Source organism: Motacilla alba, chromosome 14 (genome assembly GCF_015832195.1).
Source record: "Motacilla alba alba isolate MOTALB_02 chromosome 14, Motacilla_alba_V1.0_pri, whole genome shotgun sequence".
Classification (NCBI taxonomy): Eukaryota; Metazoa; Chordata; class Aves; order Passeriformes; family Motacillidae; genus Motacilla; species Motacilla alba.
Genome location: NC_052029.1, coordinates 3259647 through 3271099, shown reverse-complemented (window position 1 = coordinate 3271099; position 11453 = coordinate 3259647). Strand labels below are relative to the sequence as shown.

At 46.0% G+C, this 11453-nt stretch overlaps 1 protein-coding gene across 1 annotated transcript; it reads left to right on the top strand.

Moving 5' to 3' along the window:
* The first annotated feature begins 272 nt into the window (after window positions 1-272).
* IL20RB (interleukin 20 receptor subunit beta) lies at window positions 273-10779 on the top strand. The gene is made up of 7 exons (XM_038151627.1): window positions 273-339; window positions 2031-2157; window positions 2845-3035; window positions 5818-5942; window positions 8710-8860; window positions 9546-9691; window positions 10199-10779. Exons 1-7 carry the CDS (start codon window positions 273-275, stop codon window positions 10322-10324), a joined length of 933 nt encoding a protein of 310 aa, XP_038007555.1. The 3' UTR covers window positions 10325-10779.
* Window positions 10780-11453: the final 674 nt, after the last annotated feature.

Here is an 11453-nt window from a genome sequence, read left to right as displayed (position 1 = left end):
CAAGGAAAAAGTGCACTAAGCCAAACATAGCCAGGAAATGAAGATTGGTCTCAGCAGTCAGGAAATGACCCTTGGGCCATTACAAGACTGATAGTCCAATTCAGAACTCTCTGCTTTTAAAATAGGTTTCTAGATGGTTTAATAATATAAGGTTTAGTACTATTGAATGCAAAAATATTTATATCAGAAATGTCCTAAAGTCAAGAGCTGAAAAAACAGGAAAGCCTTCAGTGCAGTTCACCCCTGCTCAGACCTGGAGCTCCATTGTGTCCATGAGTCCTGGGGAGAACCAATGCTTGCTCATGGAAATGAAATCTGGTATGGAATTCACACCCTCAGGTATGCCAAATCCCAAAATTAACATGGGAATCAAGCACAAGGAAAAGCAGCAAGAAATCTGAACGTTGAGAAGCATGGAGAGCACAAGAGACCAAATGGGTGGTTATGCTTTGCTTTCCAATCTTGTTCATCCTGTGATTCTGGGATTCTGCTGTAGTATGAAGGTCATTAAAAACTTTGCTTTTTTCATTTTTTAAAGCTCAAAAATGCTTTGACTACAGTGCTCTGAGTGTATGGAGCCTCAGCCTACCAGAACTGCTAATCTGGCAGAGAGTGACCAGTCCATTGTCTAAAGGACAAGGAAGAAAATTTCTCATCCCAGAGAAACCTGAATTGTATTTCAAAGAGCAGCTGAGCATTGTGCCAACAATGCATGACTTGTGCCAAAGAATCAAAAGAGAGTTGGCATAACAGTTCCCCACATCATTAGTGATTTTATAGAGATATGATACAGAAAATTACACAGCTATTGTTCCAATGCTTTAAGAAACATTGCTCATGGACTTGTCAGCCTGGTTTTGATCCTGGGTAGAAAAACTGACAATTTACTGGTTAACTTTCTAAACATGGCTCAGAAGAAAACACCCTTTTTAGTGTCAGTTAAAGACTACTGGATAACAAACCTGGTTAAGTGAAATGAATTTAATCAAAAAATAATCTTTAAGTAACACATGGTGATAGCACAGTTACCTTGTTTTTGGGAGAGTGTTCACCAGTGGGTTGATAGAAACCAGCCCGTCCATTCCTCCCTCCCAGTGGTTCTTTGGGAATCATTCCCTGCTGAGCAGAGAGAATGGGATTTTCCTGGGACTGGAAAGTAGCAAAAGATAAGTCTGAAAAGTCCCCACAGTGCAATTCAGGATGTGTCCATGGAGAATCCTGCCTCCTGTGCTCCAAACATTGCCAAGGATCTTACATCAAGATACCCCAGGGTGAAATCAACCACCATCCCACAGTCATGCTGTGGAAACCTCAGAGGAAAGTAATAATTCCAGTTATAGAGCATGGAATAAGCTTATTCTGCTAATAAACTTTGATCACAGCATACAGGCCCCTCCATTGTCAGACTCCTGCAATGTTGAAGAAGCTGTCCCAGAGCTGGGATCTCCCTCAGCAGCAAATCCAGCCTGGAAAGGAGCAGCACATTTGGAGCCACGGCCGCCTTGGAACAGTTTATGGAGTGCAACAGAGCCAAGTCTGTTATTTGGCTCCATTAAATCTAAATAGAGGGCTTGGCCTTTTCCTCCCACCACAAAAACTGTGGTGGGAAAGTTCTGCTGAGGTCACTGTTAGACTGCAGCTCTCAGCCTGGGATGGGCAGCATTCACCATCTTCAGCCAGGCAAGAAATTGTCTGTCCTAAGCCAGAGCTGATCCAAAATTAAAAATTCATCCATCTTTGGAAGTTATTCACTACCTCATGAGGGAGCAGTCCTCACTCACACAGAGGTCTTGGTCAAACTGTTTTAGTAATATTATGAAAAACTGAAATAAGGCAAAGGAGCATTTTTAGCTGAGCTGCTCCATCCTTTCTTCTTCTCTGTAAAATACTTCAAACACTGAAGTGACTGTAGTGAAATGAAGCGTGCGCATCTCTGATGCAAAACACTGTTTTGCACTATTGTTCTAAGCTTTTTTTTTTCCCCACCAGTAAATTCTTTTTTTTTCCCTTTCTTTTGCTGGGAATTTAAGGAGAAGATGCTTTGTTGCCAGCACCTCAGAGTATCTCCATTCTTTCAACCAACATGAAACACTTCTTAACTTGGAGTCCTGTGATCGTCCAGGGAGCAACTGTGAGATATTCAGTTGAGTTTCAAGGGTAACTACTCAATTTCTTTTTATTCTTTTTGCTTTTTGAACATTGTTTATCTCCACTTTAGGTTCCAAATTTTGGGGTGTCTTGATCATATTCAGTTCACAAGCCTAAGAGTAGTTTAGCACTGTTAATGAGAAAGGAAAAATCCCTTTTGTTCAAATTCTGGGACAGTTTGCAGGTTAATAGATGCTGGAGTAATCCAAGGTGTGCATCAATTCCATATAAGAAATCTGTCTCTATCCAAGAATTCAAAAGTTAAGGAGATTTGCAACATTTTATTTAGAGGAGGAAGGAGAAAACACTGAGCTTTATTTCTTGTAAACATTTTAAACATTTGACGCACACCACAGGAGGTTTCTGGTACATCTTGAGCTCTGACTTGTATTACAGTATGGCTTTGGGATTGGGGATGATCAAGTCAAACGAGTGGGCAGGGATTGATGCATCAACACTGCGTGGGCTGTCCCCACCTCCCACAACACCGCGCTGCGTTTGGCTCACGAACCCAGCTCGGGGTGATTTTCTCCAGATAAGATCCAAAACACACCCACACTGCTTCCAAACACCTGTGGTGCTCCATCCCCAGTGCATCCCCATCCAGGTTTTACCTGGAAAGAACCCACCACAGCCTTGGCTGCACAGACAGAGCTCCTGTCAGACTGCTGCCTGTCTGCTTCCTCTCCTCCCCAGGGAATACGAGCGGGAATACGCCAACGGGAGCTGGATCCCCATCTCCGAGTGCTCCCTCACCACAGCCACCATCTGCAACCTCACCGAGGACATCTCAGCCTCCGTGGCCTACAAGCTGCGTGTCAGGGCAGAGCTCGGTGCCACCAGGTCACAGTGGGGCACCACCAAAGGCTTCTTCAACCGCGCCATGAGTGCGTCCTGTCTTAGATGGCATCTCCTGGGCTGCATCCTCAGAGCTGGGTGTTGGGGTGTTCTCAGGTGCCCGTTTGTGCCCAGTGCGTGGCAGGCAGAGCACAGATATGCACGGAGCACATCCTGCTTCTCAGCTGCTCTCATCCTAGGTTGGGGGGTTTCCTTCTCAGACAATGTTCTTAGGCATGAGTTCATCCCCAGGCAGAGCCATAATCATCTGGGCTTGAATTTCAAGGGTTTCAAAGATAAGCAACATGACTGCAGGAATTTCCTTTCACAGGCTGGTCATTCTTACCCTTAAATTTAAAGGTTTCTGTTCAACTAGGCTTGTTCTTGTTTAATCCAAGCCAGGTAGTTACCTCTAAGAGGTTCCAGAACCTGATCCTAAGGGAGCTTTTACTCTAGAAAATAGCCCTGTCATGCTCTATGTGCCTTGTACTGTTCTGAAAACCCCACTCCATGGCTGCCTCTTCCCATGGTGTCAGATCTGTGAGGTAACCTCAGAAGAGGAGAGAAAACTGGAAGCCACAGCATTAATTTCCTCCTAGCAATGCAGGATGTTTTCTGCATGTCCCTCCAAGTCCTGCAAAGCCTGAGGCCCAGCTCAACCCAAGGACTAAAATGAGCATACTGTTTCCAGGATTTCTCTGGAATAATTTCCTCTTTTATCTGCCATGTAGCCAACAAAAACTACATGGTGGGAAAGCTCTGCTGAGGTCACTGTTAGACTGCAGCTCTCAGTCTGGCATGGGCAGCATTCATCAGCTTCAGCCAGGCAAGAAATTGTCTGTCCTAAACCAGAACTGACCCAAAATTAAAAATTCATCCATCTTTAGAAGTTATTCACTACCTCATGAGGGAGCAGTCCTCACTCACACAGAGGTCTTGGTCAAAGCAGCACCACCAGAAGTGCCACCTAAGCTGGTGACTGTGTCTCTTTGTGTGGAAGCATAGTCTAAAGAGGGCTTTAGATAAAAAATCCTTCCCTTTGCCAGCAGCTGTGGAGGCACAGACAGAGGCACAGACCACACTGTCAGGCAGAGACTGGGGAAGGACATCCCTGAGACAGGAACAAAAGCAGCAGCTTCTCATGTTCAGTGAAGTATTTGGCAGCTTGGTCCTGTATCTTAGGGACGCCAAAACAGCCTTCAGACTGAGCTGTGACAGTTCAGAGGCTACAGCTTGCACTGGGATTCAGTGTGAATGTGACAGATGTTTAAAAGAGAAAGAAAAGTCACTGCAAGTTCTTGTCCTTATGCATTTTTCCTGCTCTGCTGTCTCACCTGTTAGGAAGCCTGGCACTGAGTCTGAGAGGAGCAAAGGGATTCAAACCCAGCCCACAGGTTCTGTCCGGGGCTCACAGGCAGCCAGGGCAGCAGCACAGCCCAGGGCTCCTCCAGACTGCACAGCCTCGGGCCAAAGCCACAGGGGCAGAAGCACATTGAGTAGGATAACTCATGGAGAACACTTTGAGAGGATCTTCCTAAAGCAAACAATCTAGTCAGTCATCCTTCTGCATTTCTCATCATTCACAGAGTTAGTTGGTATCCAGTGTGCCAGCACAGAGCTAGATAGAAATGCTCCAGTTTGTTTGGCAGCTGCATCTTGCAATGTCCTTTTGTTAATACATTAGCACAATATCTGCTTTTAACCACCAAATGATAACAGGTTTGGGCTGGTTTTAAATTTTGAGATGTGGTGCTAAGGAGATTTTCACCTTTTTTTTTATTTTTTTTCAGCTTTTCATTTAGAAGTACAGAGTAGATTTCCAGGCCTCCCATTTGTGGCACACTCATCATGTGCATGCTTGGATTTTATTCATATTCCTCGGTATTAGTGGCAATTCTCTAGATGTAAGAGCATATTCTGTTAAGAACATCTCTTCTCTATGGCACCGTGCATCACTCTGCTTCCTTTCTTGAAAGCAAAAAAAGTTGAAACGTGTTTCAGCTACAGCAGAGTGGTAAAAAAATGGCATAGTTAAGTGTGAATAATGGCACAGATAAATAGTGCAAACATGATCTCTGTACTGCCTTGAACTTCCCAGTTCATAAATGTACAGTGCACAGTTTCATCCATGCTCGATTGGTTCTCATTATTTCACTCATATTCCTCACAGCAGAATCCCAGACAAAACCAAGCTTTGAATATCAAAGTAAGCAGGAAGCAAATCGCCTAAAGATTTACTTGCATACATTTGCAAAACCTGAAACCACAGCAGATCATCAGCCCAAGTCTGTCTAAAACCATGCAGATACTAAAAGAAAATCGGGATTCATGTGAATTACCCTGAGGCACATAATGTTTTTCTTTCACCTTTGAATAACTGCCGAATTTCCCATGAAAAGCAGTGGGTTTTCAGCTCCTGTTCTGTGTGGCAGAGCTGAGCTCATGCCCAGGAGCACAAGAGCTGCCCTGATCTGCTGTCCCAGCCTCTGTGGCCCAGCTGGTCCTGCTGCAGTTGCTCTCGTGGGACCCTCAGGCCAGGCAGCTCCTCCACTGCTGGAGGAGAAAATTCAAAGCCTTTCAAGTTCTGTGCAGCTCAGCTGTTGCCAAATTCCCATTTGCAATGCCAGCCGTGGTCCTTCTCCTGCTGAAAGTCTGCTCCTGTATTTGGACACACAGGGAGGAAGAGCAGAGAGGTTGCTGCCCCGCTGAAGCTGTTCTTGCAGACTGATGTTATTCCAGTGGTGATGGCAGCCTGGCTCCCTCTCCTGTCTGGGCAGAAGGGGGGATTTCAGGGCTGTCTCTGGGCGCTAATGGTGGTCTCTGTGTTGGCAGCTTCCCTGACCCCACCCCTGCTGAGGGCTGTGGCAGATGGACACCATTTGCTGGTGGAGCTGGCAGACATGGGACCCTCCTTCCAGTTCCGGGTGCTTTACTGGAGGAAGGGCCAGGAGAGCAGGGTGAGTTTTACCCTCAGGTTGTAGGAAATAACTGAGAGTGCCCTGAGGGATGCACACAGAACCTGTTTGCCAGTCCCAGCTCCTGCTGTGGGGCTGAAGGACCTGCCTGGAGTGGGTTTGTGCCTCCTCACCCTGCACACACCAGAGGGTTGCTGTGGGCTCCTCATGGAGAAGCTTGTCTGTTCTTTCCACATCTCCTCTGGGAAAAGGAATCCCCTCACATACCTTAACTATAGCTAGAATCCAGAAGTCAGGAACCAAAGGTGTTTGTGCTGACTTCTCCCTCTGAACATCATCTGGTTTACTCAGACTGGGATTAAGGTGTCACAATGAGGTGCTGACAAACTTTTCTCAGTTTTCTGAGCCAGAAATTGCAGCATTAGTAGTCCTTGATGGATTTTTGTTCCCTTAATTTATCTGTTCTGGCTTTCAATCTGTGTAAACTTCTAGCTTGTACAGCTTCCTGCAATGAGCAATTCTGCACCTTGACTCTTGTGCAGTCTCAACCTTGCTTTGAGGAGGAGAGAGAAAACAATTATTCCCCATCCACTTTCCCTACCACTCCATTAGTTTCATATTCTGTATCTTTTTCCAGGCCAAGGACTCCCATGTTCCCTGTGGAAGCTCTCACAGCTATTTTTGTCTTTCCCAGGGTGGGCAGGGAGGAACCTGCAGAGTCCAAGGTGCAGGAACACTCTGTGTTAGCACCATGAAACAAAACAAGTCTTCCCATCCTTTGTCTCTCCAGCAATTGTTAAGCTCTGACTACCACAGAGCTGTCAATCCCATGGAACCTGAACCCTAGGTTTCTGCTTCTGATAGAGGATGCTGTGAAAATGCAGGAGAAAAATTCTCATGAGCATAATTCCACACTTACTGGGATTGAATTGCATTTGTTGCTTTATTGCCAGATCTTCCTGCTGTTCTTCACAGCTGTCTGTCATCTTTGCTATTGTGAAGTGGGTTTTTAGTACCACTAGCAGCTATCAGTTTTCATTATTCTTCCTGATCACCTCTGCTAATACTGAGTCCCCACCATGACTTCCTCAATTAGCAATTTACTCATACAAGTCTTCAGCCTATAAAGAGGCATCAGGAGCAGGACTGCCCACTGTGAGATCCAGCTAAATGAGATCAACCTTGCCCATGGGCTTTCTGACACCTTAAAAACGAGCAATAGGTTTGTATCCGGTTGTGTTTTATGAATAAAATTTATTAATTTAATTTAATTTAATTATTTATTAAATCTTCTTCAGTATGATCCTAATTACCTCAACATTAGTTCCAAAAATTTCAGAATATTTTCTACCAACTGAACTGTTGCAAACATTAATTTTGCTGGTCAATACAAGTCCTGTGCTGGGACTCTTATTATTTTTGATTATTTTTACATTTGACATTTCTCATTTGATGTTTTTGCAAGAGATCACCCCAGGTAGTCATAGACCTGATTTTGTCCTTGAAATCTTTTCAAACTAATGGCCCTCCATATCATGTTTCTGTGGAGAAGGCTATTTTGATGGTGGGAAGGACTTGCCCTGCCAGGGGAGCCCTCCTGGCTTGTAGGAGTTTTCCATATGTGTGGAGCTGGAGGCTGATCAGGCCTTCTGTGAGAACAGGTTTGCATCTGCAGCACAGCAAGAGGAGCAGCTGGGGAGCTGTTAGCCATCCTCTCATGGCTGGGGACACTGCAAACAGCAAATTCATTTTGCCAGCAATGAATGCAGACCTATTTATGGCAATAAAGTAATGTACTGCTGGTCACAGGCTGTCCAGCTTTGCTGGAGTGTGTCACACTTGCACATACCAAACTCACTGGCCCCTCACTAGCTGGTCCATCCCCTGTCTGAGCTCCCTGGCACAGCTCTCACTCCCCTATCCCAGCGCAGTGATGGTTTTGGCAGCCATCACACCCAGACAAAGCTCAGATCAGCGAGACCTCAGATCAGTGAGACCTCAGACATGCCCCTCCTAGCAGGGTACCAGGCTCTGGTCTAGGGCTGTGGCCCAGCGTGATCATTAATCTCTGGCTTACAGCCCCTCCTGCCCTTCCCGAGGTGTGTGGGCTCATTCTGCACCCCACTGTGCTTTGCTGGCTGCTTTCATCCTCCTCTTGTCCTGCTCCCACAGGCCTCAGACATCCCCTGCTGCTCCCTCCTTTCCTCGCTGGAAATCATGGTGATGCCGGATCATTTTTTGCGTTTTCCCTTTTCTTATCTCTCTATTCTTTGCACAGATTTTTGGAGCTCTGTAGCCTATTATTGCATTCCTAGCTGGTTTTCCCAGTCCTTTTCCCTGCCCTGATATGCAGGAAGACAACACATATTCCAAAGCCCCTATCCTACCTTGGTTCTCCCTGGGAACCAAGGCTGACAAAGAGCTCTTGGAGACACATTTTCACTAAGAAACTTCAGTTCCTTCTTGAGGGGGTGGATTTAGAAGGGGCCTGAACTTGGAGGGGGGGGGGGGGGGGGGGAGTTGCATCACCACTTGTGCTCTTAATTGGTGCTTTTTTCAATGATGCTAATTTACTAAATTTATAAATCTGAATTCAGCCTGTGGGGGCTGGGCTTTGTGGGCATTTTCCATACCTGCCCCTGGAGGCCTCCAATAAAGACCAACCTTTGTGTTCCCTCCTGTACTAATGTTGTATCAAAGTGCGTGCTGTTTCATTTCCAGGTTCTCTAAGGCGCCAGTGGCAGGGCTGCTCTCTGAGGTGAGATCCTTGCCCTGTGCCCTGATGCCTTCTGTTGTGGGCCCGTGGCAGGTGCAGCAGAAGGTGCTGAAGGAGGTGAGCTCCGTGGTTCACCTGGACACCATGGAGGCAGGAGCTGAGTACTGTGTGAAGGCTCAGACGCACGTCGAGGCCATCAACAGGAGCAGCAGCTTCAGCCCCACACAGTGTGTGAGGGCTCAGGGTAAGAGCCAGCCCTCCTCCCTGCTGTAGCCATGCCCAAAGCTTGTGGGAAATGAATTTGTAGAGAATTTTTAAAGTTAGCTTCTGAAATAGTTGGCTTCTGATTGTGATGGTGTGAATTATAACATCTGTACTGTCTCACCCTTCACAGAAAACTAAAAAATAGAAAAAAATATAATAAAATAAATTATAATAATTAAAATATGATCAAATTTTTAATAATTAAAATATTAAAATTAAACAATAAAAGTATAAAAGTACAAATAAATAATATTTTATATTATTATAATATTATTATAATAAAATAATTTAATCAAATAAAATAAATATAAATAAAAGATTATATTATATTATTATTTTAAAACTAAATAATAATAATAATAATAGAATAAAAGTTTTCTTCTCAGTTACCCCATCTCTAAGTCAAAAAAAAGCTTAACCCAATAAATGGTCTTCCTTTGTTTCCACCCCAACCTCCTGCCTGGTTTGCAAACGTGCTGTGTTTGTTCCCGGGAGAGGTACAACAGGAAGGGTCAGGAGTGCAGCCCCCCACGCTGGCACTGGAGTTTGCTGGGGAGGGATGTCCCCAGGGTGGGTGGAAGAGCAGCCCCAGGCTCAGGCTGGCTGCAGTGAGTGCCCGCTCCCTGCAGTGTCTCTGAGAAGTTTTGCTGCTCTGTCCTTTCCAGGTGACAGATCCGTGTGGCTGGTTACTGCCCTCATCTCCTCTGCTGGCTTTGCTGTGGCAGCTTTGACCCTGCCTTTCCTTACCTGGAAAATAAGTAAAATCTTCCAATATTCCTGCTGCCCCGCAGCTGTCCTGCCAGACACACTGGTAACTTTTTTTTACTGTGCTTTATTGGTTTTTAGCATGCTGGGTACTCGCAGGAGCATGGGGCAGTGAGAAAAAACGGATTGCCAGGAAGCCTTGCCCTTTGCAGTGTGAGGAGCTGAGCTGCAGGGATCCAGCAGCCCTGAACTGCCTTTGGCCTGAGCCCTGGGCAGGGAAGATGCTCCTGGTGCTTCTGGGGAAAGGGCTTGGGAGGCAGGGACTGACCCTGCCTGAGCAGCTGCTCCCTGAACCAGCCAGCTGTGCCACTGTCAACACTGCTCCACGTCCCCTGCTACCCCTCTGAGCTTCTCAGCAGCTTGCTAGGGAGAAATCAATCAACAGCTCCTCGGGAATATGTGAAAATGTCCAAGTGAGAATGCAGCTTAGCAGCTTCATGGGCTCTCTGGGCAGCTGGGGCAGGAAGGATGAGAGGAACACTTTGTGGGGAAAAGGACAAGCAGCCTAACTCAGCAGCCTGAGGGTGTTTGAGGGAGTGCGTTTGTTTTCCAGAAGGAATCAGAGCCCCCCACCCAGCTGATCCTGCAGGGCAGTGAAGAAGCTGAGCAATGTGACCTGATGGTGGTTGTGATGCCCTCAGAAGAAGTTCTCCAGCAGTGGATTCAAAAAGCACTTTAGAGCAGCCCAGAAAACAAACAGCCCCTTTGTAGCATCTTCATCCATCTTCATCAAAAGCAAGTAAAGGTGGCACTGCCAGTTCCTGTCCTTGTCCTTCATACCCTTACCCAGGAGCAGACATAGGGTGACCCACGCCCCCTTTTTCAGCCACACTGCGGCTCCCAAGGCACAGCTGACCAGAGCAACGCCTGGAGAGCCCAGTCCCTTGCTCCAAATCATTTCAGCCTCAGTGTTGTACCTCAGTAAGAGCTTCTTACGTGGCTAAGCCAGCTGGAATGACCAGGGGGGAAAATGCAGACCCTGAAGTGAGGTCATGTTCTTTGAAAAGGGCATGAGGGGACGTGGCATCCCAATCTGTACATGTGACAGTCACAGTGCTGGTGCCACCAAAACTTGCAGACAGCACCATGAGGGATGCCTGGCTTTCGCCAGTGCTTTGGAAGGAGTGCTGTGGGAAACAGCCAGATTTCTGAAGTGCTTGGAGGGAGCTCTGCAAGACCAGCAGCATCACTGACAGTGTACAGCTCCAGTATCACACAGTCAGGGTGTCAAAAATGCAAAAGCTGTGTATTGTGGCATTCACACTCTCTGAAAAAACCCTTCACCCAGGATTTTTCTCCTGGGAAGCTGAAAAGCCTCAGAGAAAAGGAAAACAATTCTTCTCTCATTTGCTTCTCCTGTGCTGTGCTCGTGTGGAATGTGCTTGGAGATTGTTCACCCACAGGTGATTGTTCCATTGGGTTCTGCTGTGAGTTGTTTTCACTCTTTGGCCAATCAGGGCCAAGCTGTGTCAGGGCTCTGGAGAGAGTCACGAGTTTTCATTATTATCTTTATAGCATTCAGTAAGTATCCTTTCTGTATTCTTTAGTATAGTTTAATATTCTTTAATATATTATAGTATAATAAAATAATAAATTAGCCTTCTGAGAACATGGAGTCAGATTCATCATTCCTGCCTTCATCGGGACATTCCCTGCAAAACAAGACCTTTAGGGAGAGGAAGATTAGGGGTGGATTATTTAAATGAGAGAGGATTGGAGTAGAGAAAGATTGGGAAAAGACAGAGAAAGGCAGGCTCCAGAAATAGTAAAAGAAATGGGAAAAGAGAAAAAAAGCTGTGTGAATAGTG

What these genes read in the sequence shown, in the direction of transcription:
- IL20RB (XM_038151627.1), top strand. Translation starts at nt 273, where the DNA reads ATGAGTCCTGGGGAGAACCAATGCTTGCTCATGGAAATGAAATCTGGT. An exon ending in GGAAGGGCCAGGAGAGCAGG is followed by an intron (nt 5,943 to 8,709) that starts GTGAGTTTTACC and finishes GGCCCGTGGCAG; the next exon opens with GTGCAGCAGAAGGTGCTGAA. An exon ending in ACAGTGTGTGAGGGCTCAGG is followed by an intron (nt 8,861 to 9,545) that starts GTAAGAGCCAGC and finishes TGTCCTTTCCAG; the next exon opens with GTGACAGATCCGTGTGGCTG.